The sequence below is a fragment of the Scardinius erythrophthalmus genome, assembly GCF_964197995.2.
Source record: "Scardinius erythrophthalmus genome assembly, chromosome: 6".
NCBI lineage: Eukaryota > Metazoa > Chordata > Actinopteri > Cypriniformes > Leuciscidae > Scardinius > Scardinius erythrophthalmus.
Genome location: NC_138226.1, coordinates 18,088,435 through 18,113,952, shown reverse-complemented (window position 1 = coordinate 18,113,952; position 25,518 = coordinate 18,088,435). Strand labels below are relative to the sequence as shown.

At 37.2% G+C, this 25,518-nt stretch overlaps 1 protein-coding gene across 1 annotated transcript in view; it reads right to left on the bottom strand.

Moving 5' to 3' along the window:
* The window catches only part of stxbp5l (syntaxin binding protein 5L), a gene marked incomplete at its 5' end in the record, with an annotated part of 144,983 nt that extends 140,892 nt beyond the window's left edge, over nt 1-4,091 (bottom strand). The window contains one exon of the mRNA XM_081369643.1: nt 3,924-4,091. Coding sequence (XP_081225769.1) covers nt 3,924-4,091 — 168 coding nt within the window. The remainder of the gene's footprint in view (nt 1-3,923) is intronic.
* Between the last annotated feature and the right edge of the window lie 21,427 nt (nt 4,092-25,518).

Here is a 25,518-nt window from a genome sequence, read left to right as displayed (position 1 = left end):
AGATGGATCCTTCCGGAGCAATACTGGTCACAAGTAATGAAAGAGTTGTTTTACAGATTTAAAGTTTACCAGTTTATTAAGCAACCCCCGAAAAGGAATAAAGTCTGTATATATTTGTTTACTGTTAGTTGTAACAAGTGTTTTTGTGTAATTCGCTGTGTATGTTGTATGTACGAGAGAGAGAGAGAGAGAGAGAGAGAGAGAGAGAGAGAGAGAGAGAGAGAGAGAGAGAGAGAGAGAGAGAGAGAGAGAGAGAGAGAGAGTTAATGGATAAGACTTTAATGCGCACTTCTTGTACTGTGTTTTATTCAGCTCAAACAGTGATTTTCTGGAGTGAAAACGGATGCTTCATCTTTTGTGTGATGTACAATAAACTTCATAACACTCATCAATAAAGTTTTTGCCATCATTCAGACGGGGTCCGCTACAACAGGCTTGTAGTGGATAAAAGCAAGGTGACAGCATAAGTTATAACCATAATTAAACTAAACTATACCTTATCTATCTCCATGCAGCATATATTCTCAGGCATTATAGTCCGACTCCGGTTCGAACTGAACACCGCTGACATTTCAGTGCATGAGATTATTCTGTTTGTTTGTTGCATGAGCTCTTGAAGTCCCACCCTCTTCTTGAAAGGGGACTGTGAGCAGCAGCTCATTTGCATTTAAATGGATACACAAAAAATACACGCGTGTTTTTGCTTATCCTCAAAAAGTGGCAATTTTAAGATGCTATAAAAATTATATCTGGGGTATTTTGAGCTAAAACTTCACATACACACTCTGGGGATATCAGAGACTTATTTTACATCTTGTAAAAGGGGGCATAATAGATGCCATTTAACAGTGATTGGCTCATAAGGAATTACAATAGTCCAGATTTACAGAAATAAAAGCATGAATAATCTTCTCCAAGTTACTAGATGACAGAAACGGTTTTACCTTTGCTATTAGATAAAAGAAACAGGATTTAACCACAGAGTTGATCTGTTTATCAAATTTCAGACAGTCATCAAACTGCACTCCAAGATTCCCTATATTAGAAAGATTTTGGGAATCAGAGGTCCAAACCAGATTATTTCAGTTTTGCCTCATTTAAATAAATAAAAATTCCATAATTTAACATCATGCAAAAAGTTTAGTAATGACTCAATTGACCTCCTGTCCTGTTTTCATAGAGGTAGATATATGAGTGTCGTCAGGTAAAATGGGTAAATTATCCATGCCTTTGAAAAATAGAACTTAAATGTAACCTAAAAGTAACCTAAAGTAACCTAAAAGTTACATATAAAGTGAAAACAGAATTAGACCAAGAACAGAACCATGCGGAACACCACAAATCAATGAAGCAGATTTGGAGTAAAGTTGACCAATATTAACCATTCAAGACCCATACCCCGAATACCCACAGTCTTTTCTAGCACAACAGTGGAACAAAATCATTGAAAACAATAGCCAGAGAAAATACTTTGCAAATACTTCTCGACTTTTTTATCTGGAAAAATCAGATACTAGTAACACTTCTGTGGATATTTCTTATATAGCCTAGCACATATAGTGTCTCAACTGAAAAAAGCACTCTCAAGCGCCCACAGCAAAGCATTTTCAGAAGAGTACTGGCATTTTCAGCTGGCTAAAATGCTTTGGTGGACACACGGCCTTATGAAGTGTACTCTAGGATGGTGCAAACTGTTAGACTCAGTATTCTAAAAATCTGACTGACCTCTCAACATTCATACAGCAGCAAAACACTCAACATCAAACTACGTGAACATGTTAACTATTTCTAAAAGACCTACGCAGACACATTCATGTTAGCTAACTCTCAATCCCTCTCTGAGCTATAGCTAACTTTTTTCTTTAACTTTATTTATTTATATCTTTATTTATATCTTGTTAATTTTCTTCCAAATCAATGTATTCATGATAGACCTAGTTTAAGTGCATGTGCTTCACAGGGGCTTGTTTATGAAACTCTTATATACATTTAGCTATTATTATTATTGAAATAGGTAGTCTTAAATTACAACACAGGTATATTAAAAAGTTAGAAGAAAAAAAAAAACGGCAGTGCATATAGTAGTAATGACCCAAGTTCCACCTCTGTGGGGAAATACATCCTGACAATATCTGATTGATTACCTCATTTTATTTAGCTGATTAATTCTAATACATCTAATCTGTTAAGCTTCAATACATTATGTGAATCGGATATAAGCGCCAACTAAAGGGATGAAAACTAAGAATTACTCGGGGACGTTGGATCTGTATAGCCCCGAGTCTCTCACCGTATTCCCCGGGGAGAACATAGCAACACCGCGGTCCCATCGCTATGGTAAAAACAAGGCGTGTGCCCGTCGGCAGTGAATAAATGTGCTGCGGTGGGAATATTTCACAAGCAGCTTTATAAAGTATAATTTCTGCACGTGATACATTCCTGCACTTCCATTCAGACGGTACTACTATCGGTCGTTCATTCTTACCCATTTCCGCTGTCTAATTTGCTATGTTGGAGAACACACGTCCATCCTACATCGCTCTACAAAAGATTATTTACTCCAAATTTCGAGCTCGAACCGAACCGATTCAAGTGGAGGCAGAATCGCTGCAGTCAGTTTCCACCATCCCGACCGGCTGCGTTAGGCCCTTAAAAAATCTAAAAATAGCTTTAGGAAAAACCACAGCCTTACCCCGGGGACTAAGACAGGTTCCTTCACTTTTTATATAAGCGAAGACACCTCGGATGTGTCATTGATTTCCTATCACTTGACTTCTGAACATCTCACTCCTGAGCATAGATAGATAGATAGATAGATAGATAGATAGATAGATAGATAGATAGATAGATAGATAGATAGATAGATAGATAGATAGATAGATAGATAGATAGATAGATAGATAGATAGATAGATAGATAGATAGATAGATAGATAGCGCATGAGGGTGAGTAAATAATTACAGAATTTTCTTTTCTTTTTTTTTTTGCATGAATTCCTCAATACATCAATAGAGTCATGCTGATGTGAAAGGTAATCTCACCACGGCATGTTTGTTTTGAGCTGTTAACTGCTGTTTACAACTGAGACAACTGTTAAAGGGATAGTTCACCCAAAAATGAAAATTCTGTCATCATTTACTCACCCTCAAGTTGTTCCAAACCTGTATGAGTTTATTTCTTCTGTTGAGCACAAAAGAAGATATTTTGAAGAATAGTTGACGGGCCCCATTGACTTCCATAGTATATATATTTTTTCCCTACTATGGAAGTCAATAGCTACCGTCAACTGTTTGATTACCAACATTCTTTAAAATATCTTATTTTGTGCTCAACAGAAGAAAGAAACTCATACAGGTTTGGAACAACTTGAGAGTAAGTAAATGATAAAAGTGCTGGAAACTTAAAGGGGCAGCTTGTCCAAAAATGAAAATTTTGTCATAATTTACCAGCATGTTGTTCCAAGCCTGTATAACTTTATACTCTCCGAGGAACACAAAAGAAGATAAAAGATGATTTGAAGAATGTTGGTAACCAAATCATTTTGGTTACCATTGACATCTATTGTATGAACAAAAACACCGAGGCATTTATCAAAACATCTTCTTTTATGCTCAACTAAAGAAAGTCATACATGGTTGTGAGGTTGAGAAAATGACATCTGAATTTTATTTTTATGGGGTGAACTATCCTTTTAAGGTCCGTGTCATTAGTATACAATCTGTGGTTCACTGTTTGTGCACTATATCTTTGTGTAGCCTATATTGTGCCTGCTGCTGGTGCACTGTAATTTCTATTGTGGCTCTATCAACAACAGTTCTCCCAACATCTGCATTGATTAGTACAGGCCTCTTTGCCAAAACTAGCTTCATGTCTCTACTGCAATGACAGACAAGCCCTTTGCGACAATCTGGAGGGGCACCCACCTTACAGATCTGGAAGTGCTCGGACATCAGCGTTTCCTGGATCTCCAGATCGCGCGGTGTTGGTGCCGCACTGGGGGTCCCAGCCGCACTGCCGCACGCGGGAGATCCGCCTGGATTCACAGGCGAAGAAGTGGTCAACCCGTCCAAAACCTTCCGGAACTTCTTCATCTTTATCCTTGTGTTTACACTTCAACGTTTCTCTTGGAAAATCACAAAACGTGCCGTCGAGACGCTTAAAACGGCATAGGAGATGATGCGGCTTCAGACGAATTCAGACTCCTCGTTTCTTCTTCCTTTCAGGATTTTATGTGCACAAAAAGTCGCAGAAGAACCTCATTTTCCAAAGCAAGGCTGATGATCACAAATAAAGTAGATGAATTGGGGGGAAAGGCGAAGAGAGGTTCAGTGCGCATTAAAGCCTGAACCAGGCTGGAGAACAACCAAGAAACTTCATGGCACTTACGCAGGACGGTACCGCATCCAACTAGCCAACATTCTCAGAAGCCATGCCAGAAACATATCAAAGTACAATCGACTTTGGTGAATTTATTATTATTATTATTTTCAAGACTCAATATCGGTACACACCAAAACTCACGCTGAGCGTTTGTGGTTTGGGATCCCAGGCGCAGGGGAGACACGCTGCAGAGGAGCAGCGTATAGCGACGAGCCAACGTCGAAAATGGGTCACAAACTGCCGGGAAAAGAAAGGAAATTGACGGCCTGACAGCTTTTCTGTGAAATCCCCTTCTCTATTTCTTTCTTCTAAGTTATTTGGAAGGAGAGGAGGCGAGTACCCTCGATCCGAACCCTGAATATCTCCCGCAGTTGAGTGTGCGCTGCTGTCCAAGGTGCTGAATGATCGAACGAAAGAAAGCCACACCCCTCTATGTTCTAATTGGACCATGTGCCACGGCCCTACTGTAATGCCCGCCTTTAAGCAGCAGCGATTGGACCATGTGCTTCAGAAACCACAAACATTAAAATAGTTATTTAATTACTTGCACAATTTTTATTAAACTTTACTCAAACATTATTTCTTTTAATGCTGCAAACTAAACTACAAAAGTTTTGAAATTCAAATGTACCGTCATTTTTCATGCCAATAAAGCACATTAAATTGAATTTTAGAAATTGATGACCACAAATGTCCAAAACATTATATTGGCCTCGAATTTGCCATCGGTATATAACAACGTTCATTAAACATTTTAGAGGTGTAGTCTTTTATTGTTAAATGACTAGTCTGAAAACAACTGAAAAACATTAATATTCGCTAAAAAATACAGTATTGTACAGAAAAATGTAAAATGAAATGTTAGACCAAACTAAGGGAGACACTTCACAAGCGGAGTAGTGGTTGCATTATTGTTCTCTGGTTATGGCCACACACTATCCATCCTGTTCATAATTCCTTTGAGAGGCAGCGGTGGCCTCGAGGGGGCGCTGTGATGTGCATCTCGCAGATGCAGATTACATAAACGCTTACATCATCCCTCCCATCGGCACGGTTTATTCCATTCAGTCTTTTCCCCTGAAATCTGCTCATGTTGGAGATACCAGCTCCAGAGATGTTGATGCTCATGATGCTCCTGTGAATTTTATTCGGAATCTTCTGATTAGATATATATTAGAAAAGAAAAGAACAAATAGAACAAAAGAAGCTATGATAGATCTAAACTTTTTTTTTTCATCTGCTTCATTTGTTGAGTGTGTTATGTAGACATCTGAATAGACTATACATATATTCAATAGAACATGATATACTGAAGATTAAGACAAGAAGTCAACAGCTTTGCATAGACGGCAGGCAATAGTTACACCAAGATGCAAGACAAAATTTAGTTTGTTGTCCTGTTTGGTTAAAAGCATAATATATACTTAATATATACTAATTATTTTTCTTTATTTTATATATATTCTGTTATTTTGGATATTACGTAGTGTTCAAGTGTAGCTAGAAGGAAGCTAGTTACACCAAATATTGATTTATTTAGTGAAAAGAAGTTAATAAATATATATATATATTCTATGTATTAAAAAAAATGCAGCATTTGTTCAAAAGTGCCTTAAAATTCACTGGTTCGTAAACACACACGCACGCGCGCACACACACACACACACATTATATAATCTATTTGTAGGTGCCTTAAATACCATATTGTGTACTAAAGTGATTTCAGTGTATTTCAAGTGACTCAAAACCACTGACAGTCTTTTGAGATCTTTGCAGGACATTTTGTAAGTTCTTCAGTGAACAGGGTGCCAACAGATACAGCTTTGGAATCAGAAACACAGCACACTCTTTCGCTCATCTCACCATAGCTCAACAAGCAACCACAAGACTAGGGGATTTGCAATTATCGTGATTATAGGGTACAAATGTTATGCTTTCTAGCATTTTATCTTGACATTTTCAGTTATCTATTGCTTTGACTGTTTATAGGTTATAAAATTATAGATCGGGCTCAAGCTCCCCCAATTAACAGTCTAGAAGCTCAGTAGGCTGCCACATGTAATTGCTTTTTAAAAACCTCTTCATTAAATATACTTTTCATCATGAATGCCAAGGCCTCTTTATTGGCACATACCCCAGACAAGATTTTCTATGATTGTCTAAAAGGATGGAATCAGAGTCTGAACTTTAATGGTGAGAGAAACAAATAAAACATTTGTAGCCAAAACATTTACGGTCATTCTTCTAAATCTAATAAGGATTAAATCCTTCTGGTTTCTCGTGCTAATGCAGCTTGTCGCTTGACAAACATCCCCACATGGACAGTTTATCTAAGTTATATTATTATGTGGCCTATCGCGACTGAGGCAAGCACGGTAGTGTTGCTAAAAGAACTCAGTAGGGGCCTTCTCCCTCTGCTGCTTGGTGGATGTATTACAGAAGAAATCCATTTGTTGAGAGGATTTGGGAGTGAGAAAAAAGCAAAATAATCCTCTTCATCGCTCCCTCAGGGTAAGCAGCATCCAAGATAACGCAGCTGCCAAGACAACGGCACGGGGTGTGTGCTGCACTATGGGGCCGCTGCGTTAATCTTCCTGCTCGAACCTGCAGACACGGATTAGGGAACATAAACACGTCAGACATCCCATAGTGCAATGCAGCTGGGGAGTTTTGACTTGGCATTACACTGATTCAAATATGATGTGGGAGAACATAAAGGAGAGGTATAATTTATTCACAAATTCAAAAGTGTGTATGAAATAAAACTAAAACAGGGAAGGGTAAAGACTGCAATCTGCTAGAATAAATGTTATAGATTTGATCCCAGGTAGAAGTGACATATGGGATACTGAGATACTTGCCATAGCCGTGCCCTTGAGAAAGGCACGATACACCATGCCTCCAGGGTGGACTGCACATAAAATTGTTGTATTGTAAGCTGTTCTAGATAAAACATTTATGCTAAATTGCAAGCAAGCAAAAACCAGTGTTTAGACTTTACTGAGCACCTAATTCAAAATGCGACAGTCTCTATTATGTGTTTGACAGTCCCATCAGCGCCCATCTTGGCAAAACCCTCTGGCAGATTATTTTCTATGTAGCTACACATACCATTAAAGCTCCTATTTAATTGACTGTGGAAAGACTATCGACTAAAACGTCATTTTGAGCATTACATTTTCTCCTATTCATATTTATACAAATGGCCTGTCTCTTATGTCTCACAATATCTTAAAGAGTTAGACCGAGAAATGAGAATTCTGTCATCATTTACTTCCCCTATTGTCTGTCTTGTATAATTTCGTACACAAATGAAGATTTTTTTATGAAATCTGAGCAATTTCTGTCCCTCCATAGATGCAAGTGACAATTTAACGCTTCAAAAAGTTCACAAAGAGATTGTAAAACTAATCCATGTGATTTGAGCGGTTTAGTCCAGATTTTCTGAAGAGACACGATCAGATGAACAGATTGAATTTAGGCTTTTATTCACATATAAACATTGAATTTACTGTCATAGAATGCCCTGTTTGTTAGTTTGGATGATTCGGTTAAATAATTCCTCCTTAAATCACTTCAATGAACTACCAACCAGCAAACTAGCTACTTTCAAGTTGAGTAGCAGCACACTTGAAAAACTCAAGTACGTTTAATCTGTACTTCATTTTAATTAGTTAAACCCGGACAAAGATCACTGACATACCAGCCCACTGCATGCCATGCTAATACTCATTCATATTCACACTTGCTCAGACTGGGGACAAAACCAGGGGTGCTTTCACACAAAATGATCAGAACTGTCAGCAAGTCTTGTATTAAAACACCCTTAGAGATGTAAAAAGCTTGTCACCCCAGCTTAACAAAGTGTTCTGAATTGTGCATCCCCACTAGGCTTTGAGAGAGAGAAACAAATGGAAAACAGCCAAAGCAAATCTAACACATGGAGCTCAAGTTTATGAGTGTGCGCAATATTGCTTGAGGTAAAGCAGGTGCTTTTCTCTTTCTCCATTCCAACATACTCTAACGTAGATCTTCAAATGAATAATTTAGCATTCACTAACCTGTGTTTCACACAATTAGAAATGCCACACTGTCCTGTCCTCAACAATTAGAATAAATGAGCCCCACAAGCACATCCACATGTGCCTTCCATGGTCATAAATCAACTCATGGCCTACCGTTAGGAAAATGATTATTAAAATATAATTGTCAGGTCGTGGACAGCATGCATTGTGTAACTGTCCTTTACTGCTCGGCACCCGCAATAACCGTCAGCCCTGCCGCTTACGATCAAGACGTTCAAAAAGGCCAGTCACTCAAGATGAAGCCGCAGTTTTTCAATAAGGGCAAAAATGTGACTTGAAAATTTTAATTACTCTCGCACGTTGTTGCTAACGTGAGCACGTACCACGTGACAGACATGGTTTGAATAATTCCCTTGTGAGAATATCCTGAATTGATTTTCATCTGGTCAGTGTATGTAGGACAAAGTGAAGCCATGATGTTCAACACAAACTCTTAGTTTCAAATGCAAATAGAAAGAAGCAAATTAATATTGATCACAAGCGTTAATCAGACATCATGTCTTTGAATATGTACGTCACAATTCAATCATATACAGTAAGTCAATGATGTGATATCACAACGGATTAGTTTGTTTACACACGTATTTGTATCATATTTTGTATTATTTATTTAGTTATTTTTAACTCTAAAATCCTGATCATGATGACAACCTCCCATTAATAAAATGAAGCAGAAGAAACCTTTTAGAAATACTAAAACATTTCTTCCTCATTCTGTGACATTTTAAGGTATATACTATGAAAGTTCATTAGAAGAAACTGAATAATTTAAAGAGTCTACAGTTTTATTCCTCAGAACAGTAATACATTTTTGCTTCAAACCTTTTCATTTACCACCAGTTGACCTCAGATCAGGTCAGCTACTTTTGTTTGTCTGCACTATCGATCTAACCGCCTACATGCCTGCACCATTTTTGGATGAGGATTTTTATTTTTCCTCTGCCTCTGGTAAAAAAGGAGGGAAAAAAGAAAGTGAAAGAACAAAAATCAGAACACACACACACACACACACACACACACACAAAGAAAAGGATCCAACCATTTATTTCGGCCCCTTTCATCAAAAATGAGTGTGAACAGTCAGAGCACTGATGATTGAATTAGCGACAATGGTCGCGGCGAGAGCCTTAGCAAAGGACTTCATTCCAGCCTCACCACCTTCATCTTCACTGAGCCTAATGCACTTCTTCCAACCCACGTCTGTCAAGAGGCCCCACTCCATCCTTTAACATGTGACCATTCACATTTCATGCCATTAGCCTGTTCTTTCCTCTCATTTTCAAGACCCCGGTTAAGTCGTCCTATTTCCATCATATTTTCATTACACGGAGCATATATCAGTGTCCTGACAAGGAATCACTTTTAATGCAACTCCAGACAAGAGCCCAGAATAACTGGGCATGACAATCAATGGAAGGAAAAAAAAAAATCAAACACAAATTTTAAAGTGTGGCTTAAGTGTCCAAATACTTTTTGGACACTACATGCATATGATTATATGTAAATGAAGCCATGAACAGAAAAAATAATAATTCGGTGAATGTGAATATAGACTCAAGAATATGGATCACGTAAATTCTGGTATACTGAGAAATTCAGCATCACCAGTGCTGAGCGAGAGTCTACATACTGCACATGGAAATGAGAGATGGCAGTGTCAGGGCCGCTTGTTTTTGGATGTCACTGTGACAGTCTCATTGGGGTGAAGGGGGTGCATATCCTCTCTTTCTGTCACAACAGAATTTGTGTCACTATCCCACTGTCAACAGGGTGAGTCACCACAGCCTAAGATACTTGTCTGTACACAGAATGTATCAGTGACTCAAAACAGCTGCCTTACCATTTTTTCTACATTCATGTATTTCATTTTGAAAGTTTGGGCAGCACACATTTTAAAAAGTACCAAAAACGTTCCATTTTCATTAACATGGAGTAAAGGTTTTAGATGGTAATGCCAAGATACTTTGATTTATAGCATATTATAGTAATGAAATACTGCCTTATTTTGTATGGTACTCCACAGGCTACCCAACACAAAGTTGGAAAACATATTTACCTACTGCACGTGCAGGTGTCAACCTCAATGAAGGCTTTATATCGCTGGGAAATGATAGGAGGTGTTTGAATGTTTGTTTCAATTGATTGTAGGTAAATATTCATTTAGCGCTCTTTTTGTTCTTTGTTTTCTAAAAGGTTGCGTTACTGTTTTATGGAGTGACAACATCCAAAGATTTAGTAAGTTGCAGAATGAGAAATCGTGAGCTGGTTCAGATCAGCTCTGTTGAACCCATTTGACCAATTCAATAATAAAGTACCGACCCAAAAGAGTGACTTGAATCGGGCATCTCAAATTCTGAGGATGGCAGGAAACAAGGGACAGAAAACATGATTGCTGAAATGTGAGAGAAAAAAGGATTTATCCGTAAATTAATGGGGTTTGTACAGAGAAATTGGCTTATTGGTAGTTCTGAGTATTTGCGATCACATGCGAGTAGCAAGGAGTTGACAGTGAAACTTCATGAATGGTCATGTTTTTTTTTTTTTATTCACTTATGTTTTGCCTAAACTAAGCTAAATGCTTAGTAAATATATCAAAATATATGTTTTTATACGTAGGGTTTTTTTTTTTTTATGTTGATCTGGCATTAAATGCAACAAAGTGACTGAACATCATGGGCGGCATCCGAAATAGCATAGGCTACTTCCCTACTAGTAAGTGAAAAACAGCATGTGAACATTGTGAATGTACTACTCTCAGATTACATTCATACACAAATTATAGAACACGCTTTTTTGTGGTCGCGGAGTAAGTAATTATTTAAAACAAGTAGGCCTACCTACTTAAGAGAGTATGCGGTTTTGGACGCAGCCATTCATTTTCTGTGTGAGCAGGGCATTTCAGCCCACATTGTTTCAGCGTTATTTAGACAGTCAGCATTGTGACTGACATAACCAATAAAAACTTTAGAACTGGCTGTGCCGTGGGGTGGTTTGTCTGTCTTGGTTTTGGTGGGGGGGGGGGGACATTTGGCTACATGAACAGCAACAACCGTTGACAATGCAACAACATTAACCAAATTTGATGAAGGCAATGTCTAAACATTTATTTTGCTAAAATACACGGCTTCGTAGTTAATAGACATGGACTGAAAACAACAAAAGTCCAATTAAGGCTGTAAGACCATTACGAAGTAATGAGTTTGAGGCATTGGAATTTATTCAGAGGTTAGGTGGAAATGACCCAGTCAAAGCAATCCACCCTCTTTCACATTTGAATCACAAACAGCACTGTGAGCCCCAACTATACCTTTTAATAATTAGATCAAACTTTCAGTTGTCCATAGACAACAGCTGATTTAGTAAATCATCCCTCCAACATTTTTGCCCAAAGTTCCATTAACATCAGTGCCCATCACAAGCCTTAATTGTCTTTTACGACAACTGATGAAGTTCCCATTTATCCAGCAAAGAGAAGTCTTCCAGGTCCAACCCATAGACGGGTATAGGGCACTTGTAATCGACTTAGAATTTACATAGGTCACAACAGTAATTGAGTAACAATGGTGCCAGAGACTTTGAGAGAAGGAACAGACTCCTCCCTTGAGGGACTTCTTTGATTTGCATATAAATGGGCGGGTAAACGCATGTCTGCCATTATCAGCCCGCCTGACTGGCTAGAGGAAAGGTTAATGAGTGCCTGCCCCTTTTCGATTAGCATGGCAGCATGTGTTCCATTTCAGTGCAAAAGACAAACGTGACAATAGGTTGAAAAGAAAACATTTCTCTCATTCAGAGGCAATAAATGATAAACAACTCAATAGACAAAGCAGACAAAAATAATAGTAATTGTCTCCAATAAGACCTCGTTAACGTCAAAGTAGGCCTACCTGTGAAGCTGCAGAGCAAACCAAGGCTGCTAATGATGATCAGGATTATGCTTCTTACTGTTTACATTTATGCATTGAACAGAGAGGCTAGGCCCAGCAGAGCAGGCATTTATTTCAGATTAAGCAGCTGTATTCACAGGGAAATCATGTACCGATCTGTAATTCCAAAAGCTAGAAGGCCAAGTGGGAGGAAACGGCTTATTTTAGAGAAGCTATTCCAAGGATGTAGCTCTTTGTGTTACTGTCATTTGGTGCCTATGACTCACAGCTTTATGAAGTCATTACACGGCCCTCAATGTATGAAATGTACTTTTGCTTTATGCAGAACGCATTGGCCACGTGGCAGTTTGTTCGGTCAGTGTATGACTGCATTTATTTATTTAGCTTTCAGTGCTATGACAGCTGGTTTAGCTTAAGTAGCTCATCTGAGTAAAATTAGACTGGCTCCTTAAGTTAACGTCAACTTGGGCTACTGCAACCAAACAGACACTGGCTGCGTCCGAAGACTTAGGCAGCTGACTTGTTGCCTTGCTGTCCTATCAGGCAATGACTTTGCAAGCAGAAAGGTACTTTGCATATGAAGGTACCTCACAAAACTGATTTTGACAGACATCTGAGGCAGCAAAATACAGTGAGATTTGGTGATAACTACGCAAATATTGAATTACTAAAATAGTAATTTCTTGCTTGACATCAAAAGTAATAAACGTTTGTCAAAAACGTACATTTACACACAAACTGACCACCAGCCACAACTTTCAGATGCCATCTTTCTTTTTTACCTACTCTGTCACTGAATGGAAAGCACAGGTTTGTGGAATATCAAAGGCAGCGAAGGATACATCTCTGCTGCCTTCAAAAATCGATCAGATAAAGGTATCTCAGGAGACGGGAAGTGAAGCTAATTTTGGATTGGGACGTGTCTTCCCAGCTAACAGGGAACGTTCTGTTCTAAGTGATCTTATGAATCATTGGCAACTCCTAAATAACTGGTTTGTAAATAATGCTATACTTCATTTAGAAATGATAAATTGATCATTAATAAAGTATAACAATACAAGTATTAAACACATTATAGATATACTTTTAAATCAAGAACAAAGCATTTATAGCTGTATTTATAAACTGCTTATTAATGTCTATTAATGCTTTATAAATTATGAATTAACTGTTTACTAATGCTTAATTAATGATTAATAGTGTGCAGTTATTATAAAGTGTTACCCCAAATTTTTTTAGAACGTCCTTGTGATGTTCTTGACTGATGTTCTCATAATATTGAGTGAAAACATTCTTAGAACAAAGTTTTTAGAACATCCTTGTGATGTTATTTGTATACTTGACTGATGTTCTCATTATGTTGAGTAAAAAACGTTCTTATAACACTGTTCATGGAACGTCCTTGTGATGTTATTTGTACTTGACTGATGTTCTCATAATATTGAGAGAAAACGTTCTTAGAACAACATTCCCAGATAACAAAAATATGTTCTTATAATGTTTTTCTAACATTCCCATTAAGTTATGAAAACGTTATTTCTGAATGTTTTCTGAAACATTTCCAAAATGATAGAATGGAATGTTCCTGTAATGATCACATTAACCAAGAAAAAACATTCTTAATACGTTAAAAAAAAACTGGACTTTTTCAATGTTTAAAAAACATTCAGAAATAATATTTTCCTAACCTGATAGGAATGTTAGCAAAACGTTCTGACAACTTATTTTTGTTAGCTGGATTGATGCCTTCTTGGAATGCATCCTCCGAAGGCTGCATTTTTAAGATTTCGGACGCACCCACTGTGAGCGGGGCTGAGATAATCACAACCAGCTGAGGACAATTAACTGTTTGAAGGTAGTTGTCCCACCAGTACAGATGAGCTACAACTCCCACATGATTTCTCTAGTCTTTCATTGTAGGAAGTGATTAGAGTGGGCTGCCCATATCTCTAGGGTCACATCATTACTTGCATTCATTCATGGGCTGCATCTTGGTTTCATTGACCTTGAGAATCCATAGCATATCCTTACTGTAAATGCACGTCTAGGGTAATTCTTCTTGGCTATTTTGGAATATAATTCTAGTGGCTAAAGTCTACACAGTAGGCTGTATGTTAAAGTTTTATAAAATACCACTGACAAAACACATAATTTGTATCCAATTAAATGTTGCCATATAAACAAGTCAGTTTCTCAATATAAGTCAGTTAGTTAAAAGCTTTATGTGTTCATGTTGACTCATTAGTGAATCAAACTGTTTTTTTTTTTTGGAGTCATTCTAATCAGACTACTGGTCGCTGTCTATTTCATGCTGTAGATTCAGAAGAGGTGTTTTGGCGCTGCTAAGTAGTGCAGAAAACTGCAGAAAAAAGATTATTACTGCACTCTGTGCGCTACGATATAAGAATGTGTGTACGAAACCATCAACCCAACAGCATTCAGGTTAACGGTAGTGCGTTGCTGAATGAATCTGTGTTTTAAATAAATATTTTTTTGAATGATTCATTAAGTCACTCATAAAGATAGTCACTATACTTTGTGTCTGAATACATTTTTGAATGAGTCATTTGAAAGAATGATTAAGTGATTCGCTTCATAAATGAATGAATGAAGGAGGCATTTATATAGCGCTTTCATTATGTACTGTACACCCAAAGCGCTTTACAATCATATCAGGGGATCTCTCCTCAACCACCACCAGTGTGCAGCATCCACTTGGATGATGCGACGGCAGCCACAGTTATAGGTGCACACCAGCTATAGGAGAGGAGAGGGTGATAGAGAAGGGGAATTCAATAGAAGGGGAATTATTAGGAGGCCATGCTTGGCAAGGGCCAATGGATGGAATTTAGCCAGGACACCGGGGTTACACCCCTACTCTTTAAGAGAAGTACCATGGAATGTTTAATGACCACAGAGAGCCAGGACCTCGGTTTAACGTCTTATCCAAATGACGGACAGTCACTTGATACAACCTACAGATGTAACCTGCAAGTAGTATTCTACATTAGTCTGACCTCACAACCTTGTTTAATTCAGTGTGTGGTCAGTCATCATCTCAGAAATAAATATGGCTTGTAATTATCTGAGAGGATTTTAAAAAACGGTTCATGTCTAGTTGAACACTTGAAGTAGGATACAGTATTTCATGCAGTCTGCTCTGGTTGTAAAGCCTACTGCAGATATTGGTATTAGGCCATCTGGGTGTTCTATGGATACATACAATCTGCATAAAGTACAAAAAAATGAATATTATGGTTGTGTGCTTTTCTTACATATTTAGTGTATTTTGTCTATGCCTCATTCTTCCCATCATAAATCAGTATAGGTGATGATTTATCAGCATATGACTGTCTGAACACCTCTGTGAATGCAACAGATTCACAAGCGAAATCTCTTTAGACACACTGAAGGGGATGAAAGAAGACAAGCATGCACAGCTTTTCCATTCAAACACACCGAGAGCACATCATCCCAGTGGCATAGCTTTGCAAGGTGCCATTTTCATTCCAAACTCTGTACCCGCATGATATGAATATGATAGGCAGCGTACAGATCGTAATACTCCTATCATCATACAACACGACGTTATTATCTTTGTCCATGTCATTATTAACATTATCATCATTTACATAATCATGATAATTATAAATGGCTTCTGTCTCAGTGAGGGAGATGTTATGAGAAGATTATAAGAGATGAAGGAAAATGAGGACATCGTTTATTATTATATCCTTTGGTACATTTGATTTCTGAATTGAATTACAGGGAGAGAAATCAACATGACAGTGGAACGGAGCTACACCAGATCCACATGCCCTCCCTCTTTCAATTTTGTTTTTTCTCACTCTTAAGTCTAGAGGGAAGGACTGTGTGTATTACACAGTGTGAATTACGATTACTATTACAGTGCATGTAGTATTGATACACATGCACACAGAAAAACACTCTTTAGGCTTCATCAAACCTGATGCTCTAGATGTAACATCGCCATTGAGCTCATCACTGTTTTCAGTCCTTCATTTAAATGTAGTCTGGATTTTAAATGAAATGTTTTGAGAAATGTATTTTCAATATTTTTATATAAGATTTATTTTATATAATATTTGTTATTAAATAAATAAATATGTATTTTTATATAATAAAAAAATGTTTTTTAAGTTAATATTGTATAAAATCAAATGCGGCCTATCCACCCTGACTAAGGTCTATGTTTCTGTAAATTTTTGTGCATTTTGCATTATTTTAGGGTTGTTTTAAGGTTTGGACCACCAACCGTATATATACGGCACTGTTTTATATAGAAACACATTTTAGTTCTGAATGTGTGTAAAAGCTTCATCTTATTTTACCCCTCCTTCCACATCTTGACTGACTGATTGACAAAGAGAGATGTTGGGAGTGTAGCTCCTCTGTGATTGTGATGCATCTTTATGTTATTAAATTTTGACTTGCTCCTCACACTAAGCTATTCACAAGACTTGGAATGTAGCACACAGGTCATATAGACTTTTTTCTTTTTTGGTCTTTTGCAGCTTGATTGACACCGTTTGCTATCCATTTTTGTTGCATGGAAAAGATGAGCCTTAACATTCTGCAATATGGAAGAAAAAAAAGCATACAGGTTTGGACATGAGGGTGAGTAAATTATGAAGAAATTGTTATTTAAGAATTCATTCCTTGCTCACCATGCCCTTCCTTCTCTTATAGATGTTTGTCCTTTCATGCATCATTATGTTGATATGGGACAGTGTCAAAGGCAAGATTCAAGGGTTGATGTGAGACCAAACAGTCTCATGCCAGAAAGCTGTAATTTCCTGAGAGAGTGATAAAAGACATTTTTAGTATTTTGCATTTTTTTTTTATTCTCCCATATACTAAAATGCCACACAGCAACACTCTGCTTTGTCAGTTTTTATCCCTTTAGGCGTGCGTCTCTGTTGAACGCATTGAAATCCATTACCCATAAGTGACGTTTATCTTTTTCTCCCTCTCTGAGTGGATTGCTTTTACTGGATTTTAGCATATATAAAACATGATAATCTCATTACACTGTCACACATTAAATCAAACCGAAATATTCCCATGCTTCATGTGAAAAGAGAAGCCAAAAGTATATTGCTTAACATCATCTAAAATCTAATCAATCTGATAAATTTCACTTTTAATTGTCCCTTTTTTCCCTAAGAAATGGCACCTGTGATCCAAGTTGGCCCAAATTAAAAATTAAAAAACCCACGTCTCTTTCTCACACATAACTTACAAATAGCTTCAGGAGACTTGAAATATAAATATTTGTAATTATAGTACACAATTTATGTTACTGTTATGTTGGTTTTTGATGTTTTGGAGCCTGACAGGCCCAGACCTCATTCAGTTTCGTTATGTTGAAATTAATTCACAGTTTCTGATCCATGGGAAAAGATGTGAGGTTGAGTAAATGATGATACATTTTTTAAATAAACTGTCCCTTTAAGAATAGTATGATCTGAATTGAGCCAGCAATATATGACTATATGATTCTATTTCTATATTTTATCATTTAAAATACGAACATTTTTGGGATGATCTCATGAGTTATGCAGTGTTGCATTACTCATGGTTTCATCGTAACCCTGGTGCCTGCATCAGGATTTAGCATTTTAGAGGTCATGGGTAAATAGACAATAATCCTGAACAGTCTTTCCGTATGGCTAACCTCTAACAAGAAGAGGTGTGGCTTGAGGAACAAATAAATCACATTAACCACAGCGCCACCTTCAATTGCCCAACCATAAATCAGGGGGGTCACATATGCACATGCCACCAGCTGTGCATGTCTGCATGCATGTGCATGTTTTATATGTGATTTAATGCTGGAGGTTCATAACTGAAATTGCAATACAAGGACATGCGCCTGCTGCAGGTCAACTTCTTTCATTTCATTTATGACGTGGATGCGTAATAAGGTTCCTTATTTAGTGGTCCCCTGCCCTGATGTGTGAAGGTCTGACTAATTATTATATTGATCAGTGGGTGGCACGTTCAATTGCTTGAACAATGAATCGATTGATTGAATAATTGATTCAGAGAGACAAAACCATATAGGTGTTGGATAGACAAGTATAGATTATCTAAACAGCCAGATAAGTTAGATGAACAAGTTTAATTTAGGGATTTAAGATGCTTCAATCAGACTAGAGCTTGTTGAATGCGTTCCTCTGGAACTTAAGACTGTAAGGAGACTGTATGTAATTATTTTTTCAAATGTCTAAATAAATTAAAATAATTACAGTATTCGACATTGAGTATATAGCCTACTGAGGATGAAAGGGTGTAATCAACTAATTACTTTCAAGCATTTCATTTCATTTATTCTCATTATTTTTCCTCTTGCTCCCACTGGTGACCTCAAAGATTTTTAAAAGAATTTACATGAAATGTAAGTAGGCCTATTAGATATTGTAATGGAACCTGCAGCACTCATAAATAAACCCACAATATAGCCAGACATATCACTCAGAACTCACTGTTCTGTACATCCCAAATATCCTTCTCTTTTACTCCTTCTGTCTTTCAGACACAGCAAGTATGAGCTGACAGGAGGTATCAGAATGATTAGTATTGCTCAGCCTCTGGCAGATGCTGCTTTCAGAGAGATTCAGTGGCGAGATCGGCTTTGACATCAAAAGCGTGAGTCTAGCGCTTCCTCTCGACATGAGCACCGTTCCACTGACTCACATAATTGCACACTGACATCAATTAGACCTTAATGAGGGCGCCCAGATTAGATCCAAACAGAGAAAATATGAAATGTGACCTTTCATGGACTGATAACACGTTTGTGTTTTGCTGGAAGAAATAGATTGGACACCAGCCCAATTTGGGTTTTGTGGCAATAATATTTACAGCATAGAAAATTAGAGGCAATGTGGACTCTTTCAGCTAAAACGTCGTCAGCTGCTGTCAGGGTACAACCTTAGTGACAATTATCATAATGCAATGAACTAATATCTTTTTCTTGGCTATTTGATAGGACCACCAAGAGTTTGAATCAGAAAAATATGACAATAACGTAGCACACTTCTATCTGAAATGTTTCTGTATCTTTGTATACCCCATACAATTTGACATGCTATTGTAATATAAACTACTAGAAAGTAAGATACAGTGTATACTGCATAGTATGCTAGTATTCCATTCTGAACATAGCCTTAGTTTTAATTGATCAAACTAAGTAGCCTAATTGATAGACAGCTTCCTGTTCAGAGGGCGTTTTGTTCCCTCATCAGGATCCAATAGCAGGAACTGCATGTTTATGATAGAAACACTTCCCCCAGAGCAGGATACAGCTCCCACGAGGCCACACAATGATGTCACTGCTCAGAGTTATTGTTTCAGAAAACCAGTTTGGAATTAGTTCAGTCAACCCCAGATGGGGTAGTTTATGTGTTTTCATATTGAACACAGAAGCGGGTTGTGTTCATGCCGTAAGTTGCAATGGTTTCTAGCATACTCTTAAAAATTCACTTTTCAAATATAGCTCATGCAAATTTAGGTTTGCAGTTTGCAAATAATTACACTTATCACCTAGCCTGGCAAGCCAGACCTACATCAAGATGTTAGGTCTGGCAACTCACCTAGACACGGCTCAATCCGAGGGGCGGGATAAACGGCTGTCCTTCAAATTCCCTCTGCACGCAATAGGACAGCGCTTCAACGTTAGTTGATAGATTCAACTTTTGAATCTGGCCGGCAAAACTACAAACATATCTTCCTTTTTTGAGAATGACTTAATTCTTTCTTTGCTCTTTTCTCAAAGAAAAACTTAACTCCAAGTCCTCCAGAGTCGCGGCCAAAGCCGATTCGAAAGACTGTTCTCCAGCCGCAGCCGCCATTCTTTGTTTTCAAGTAGCAGGGAACCGTCGCAACCATAGACATAATATACATAGACGCCCTATTGGCTATGGAAGCATATTGGTAGCAATATTCAATTTGAAATGTAATATGCAAAATGACAATGCAATATGTAAAATGGCAATGCATTTCTGTCATTAAATTTTAATTTTCCCATCATTTGTGCAACGTTTGGTGCAAAATGAAAATTCAAATATATATTTACATTTGCCATTTCATACACTAGTTTTAATATGTAAATTGAATACATATTTTAACGCTTTATAAGTTGCAAAATTAAAATGAAAATGTATTACAGAAATGATTAGATATGTTTAACATGTTCAAGCAAAAACTGTAGCAAAATTGTAATTTAAATGTTATTTTTTCTTAATTGCATTTACACTCACAGTTAAGACACTTGCGACTGCATTTCCATTAAGTGTCCCGCAATGAATGTAGCAAAATGCAATGTGCAATTTGAAAATGCATTCTGAGCCGATCACGTGCCCGCCCCGCCCCGCCCTGTCAATCGCTGCGTGAAGTTGGCCCCGCCCCCAACACAAAAGGCTCAATCGTTTTTACTTAGTCTGTGCTGTAATTTTTGTTTGTTTGTGCTGCTTCTGTTTTTTAGATAGTAAAAGAATATTTATAGGTAATTCTGTCACCCAGGCCGCCACATGCTCCAAATAAAATAGATCTTGTTCGGTTTGTGATGCTTCAGTTTTTGAAATATAGACCGAATTATAGACGATGACGTCACCTGCTCAACGTTCACCCAAAATTATCATATGTTTGTGCTAATTTGGGCAGATAAACGTTAATTTTGTGCTGCTTCGGTTTCTTAAATATTAAAATAATATTTATTGTAATAAACCTCATTCTGAGGTCACTCAGCCCCCCTACTGCTCCACATTCACCCAAAATAGTCTCGTTTGTTTGTGCGATCGTTTGCCGGTTAAAGTTTCGTGTGCTGCTTCGTTGTTGAAAATATTAGACACTGAATTATAGGCGATGACGTCACCAGCCCTCGACCTGCTCCACATTCACCCAAAAAAGGCTAGGTCGATGAATTTGACCCGTCAGATTCCGTGACCCTGTGTATTAATACCTTCAATATGCTTTATAAAATAGAAAGGGGATTCGCATGTCTGCCTCATATTTTATGATTATACAGCTGCAAACAAAGATGGTCACACACATCACATTCATCACTTTATTGAACATTACAGTCAGTTATTAAAGAGCGTTCGCGTTTTTCGGTAACTATTAATACAGAATACCAATGGAGCTTTGTCATATTATGTGATCACAGAGTAACAGTTAATAGGCCAATGCATTTGTAAGGAAAAACTAAAGGATCTCCAACATTATTGGGTATTAAAGTTAATAGTAATAAGAATAAAGATAAGCATGTATCAGACAATGATAATATTTTATACAAAACGAAACCATCAACACAGTCCAGCATCAAACAACAGCAGCTCAGCATAATGTTGACGCCTGATAAGGCAGAACATTCTCCCAGACCCAGATGGTCCAACATTGTACTGGTTCTATCACCTGCAGACGCGTAATAATCTTCAGAAACACTACCATTTCTCTGTCCACGCTCCACTTCATCTGCTAGTGAATGTAACACTCGTATCAGATCTGCCGCCGCCGTGTTTCCTTCCAACACCTCAAAATATGCACCATAGCCTATGTTTACCTGTTGCCGAGCAACGCAGTGATTGACAGGGCAGGGCAGGGCAGGGCGGGGCGGGGCGGGCACGTGATCGGCTCAGAATGCATTTTCAAATTGCACATTGAATTTTGCTACATTCATTGCGGGACACTTAATGGAAATGCAATCGCAAGTGTCTTAACTGTGAGTGTAAATGCAATTAAGAAAAAATAACATTTAAATTACAATTTTGCTACAGTTTTTGCTTGAACATGTTAAACATATCTAATAATTTCTGTAATACATTTTAATTTTAATTTTGCAACTTATAAAGCGTTAAAATATGTATTCAATTTGCATATTAAAACTAGTGTATGAAATGGCAAATGTAAATTATATAATTGAATTTTCATTTTCATTTTGCACCAAACGTTGCACAAATGTAATGGAAAATTTTAATTTAAATACAGAAATGCATTGCCATTTTACATATTGCATTGTCATTTTGCATATTACATTTCAAATTGAAATTTGCTACCCATATGCTTCCATAATTGGCCGCTTTGGAACGTTGCTGCGATACGTCAACGCGTCCGCCATTTTGTGGAGGGCAAGACTGCGCTGTAATCAAATGCAAGTAAACTGCTGAGCTGCGGTTTTTCTGTATAAAAACCAAAAAAAATTACATTTATCAACCGATTTCAGTGGTTTGTATGTGGTGTACAAAAAAAGTTCCATCTGTAGTTAGTTAAACTCTCGATAGTTAGACTTATATATTATTATTATTTTTTTTAATAAGGAATGGCCAAAGCTCTGGCTTGTCATGTATTTAGCTTTTCATTCTTGGATAAGAATTGTGAACACCCCCATACTGAGATATAATTTAATTTTCACATTAAATTAAATAAAGTTTTCTTATTGTGGGAAAAGCATATTCTGTCATTGACCCGATTTTAGCAATAACAAAGATAACTGATGGATCCTTTATGGTAATATGATATGGTACAACTACAGTGCAATGCAAATAGTAAATATAAGATAAAGTGAGAGGTAGGCTAATAGTAAATAGTTTAGTCAATAAAATAAACAAACAGTATACAGTAAATAAAATAGTAATGAAAAGTATAATTATATAATATCATAAGTACTAATATAATAATAATAATAATAATAATATATTGATAATAGCATATAGTTTATGTATACTTTAATAATAGCAATATGAAATATCAATTACAGAATATAGACAATAAAAAATAATAGGTTAAATAGTTACTATGAATAGTAAAATAATTTGACAGCATAACTATAATAGATTGATAATTGTAAGTGGTATATTATTATAATAACAATAATAAATAATGTAAATTTATACATTTTAAAATATTATTACATAGGCTATATAAAATAAAAAATGACGCAACCCTGTCTCTTTTTGTTAAATTTCAGTTTTTAAAAGGTATAAGAAGCTATACAAATCAAGAAATAAAGTAAACGATCCAGTCAAACATACAGCAGGCTACACTGTTATAATAGCCTAAATATATTAAGTTATGAAACTTCACTTTGCCCTCAGCCAAAACAATCTGCCAAGGAACAAATTATAGATCAATGAAACCAAAGATCGCCCGTTAGATAAACACAAGACGAATTATTCTCACTAGACTGACAGCGACTAACGTCAGAACTCAGAAGCGGTGTACGACAGGCACTATAGCCGAGGCAAGGCTGTTCTCGGCGGGGTACATGAGCGCTGAGCGCCCGCGGGGATCGCTGGATCTCACAACTCCGAAACCGTCAGATAACATTTTTAAAAAGGCGCTATCTTTATAAATAAACCACAGATTTGAGCTTTAAACAACTATATTGTCGACTGAAAAACTCTTAAAACTACATTTCGTGACACAATAACAGTAGTATTTTTAAATTTCGTGGCCTTTCTCCTCTGAAAATAAAAATAGTAAATGAAATGCAACCAGAAACAAATTTTCAGTTTTGCTTGAGAAAGGTAATTCCCTGAGACCTGTTTTCAATTGTGTGGCGATTTGTAAAGCCCCAAGCAGCACAAGAAATAGGCATTTTTCTCAATTCTCGTTATGAGAGGTATGGGAAAGTTGCCCTCCGCAGTATGGCGGCGCCGTTGACGTACGATCCAGCGGCCAATAGGGCGTCTATGTATATTATGTCTATGGTCGCAACTCTGTCGTCACTACTAGAGACTTTAAGCAACAGCCTCTGGTGGAACGGCAACGGCATTCTGGCGTTGTATTGCGCATGCGCGAATTTAACTGCTACTTTGCGACGTTCAACTGTAACGGTCTACTACGGGAGAACAGCTGATTTGCCGGAGTCGCTACAACGGGAGAGTAAATCTAGTTTTTTAGACTTATTTACATCATACAATAGTAAAAACTCCTCTTCTGACAAGAGATTGTCATTTAATGCCAAAAGCAATCCTTCTCTTCCTTTTTTAAATGACATTTTGTTTGTATCTCAATAAATGAATTAATGCCGCGTTGCCCTGTCCTGTTTACGGTTGCTTAGTGATTTTTACGTTCTACGTTCAGATGAACTAGTCGAACTAACCAGCACTATGAGCACCGTTCTCTCTGGAAAATGGGATATTGTTGCACCTATGAGACTAAAAAAGGTCAGAGAGAAAATTAAAGCACCATGGTACAACAATACTACTCGTGTTCTAAAGAGAGAAACCCGTAATTTAGAGCGTAAATGGAAACAAACTAATTTAGAGGTTTTTAGAATCGCTTGGAAAGACAGTACGTCACGCTATAAAAAGGCCCTAAAAGCGGCCAGGGCTGAGCATCTCCGCAAACTAATAGAAAATAACCAAAACAATCCTAGGTTCTTATTTAACACCGTGGCTAGACTAACAAATAAACAAGCGTCACCTGGACAAAATATTCCGTTACAGTTTAGTAGTAATGATTTCATGAATTTTTTCACTGAGAAAATAGAAAACATCAGATCCACAATTGTAAACGTTCAATCTTCAATCGCGCCTTATAATTCAGCCTCGATTATCACCCCGCAAGAACAATTACAGTGCTTTACAACTATAGAACAAAAAGAGTTAAATAAATTTATCATTTCCTCTAAAACAACAACATGTTTATTAGATCCCATACCAACTAAACTATTGAAAGAAGTGTTACCTATAGTGGAAGAGCCTCTCCTCAATATTATTAACTCGTCTTTATCTTTAGGTCATGTTCCAAGAACATTTAAATTGGCAGTTATAAAACCTCTCATTAAGAAACCACAATTAGACCCAAATAACCTAGCAAATTATAGACCCATTTCAAATCTTCCTTTTATGTCCAAAATATTAGAAAAAGTTGTGTCTGCCCAACTGGGCTCTTTCTTGCAAGAAAATGACACCTATGAAAAGTTTCAGTCTGGGTTCAGGCCGCATCATAGCACTGAAACTGCGCTCGTTAAAATCACAAATGATTTACTCTTAGCTTCTGACCAAGGCTGTATCTCAATACTAGTTTTACTTGATCTTAGTGCTGCGTTCGATACTATAGATCACACAATACTCTTAGATCGGCTACAAAACTATACCGGTGTTCAAGGACAAGCATTAAGCTGGTTCAGATCATAC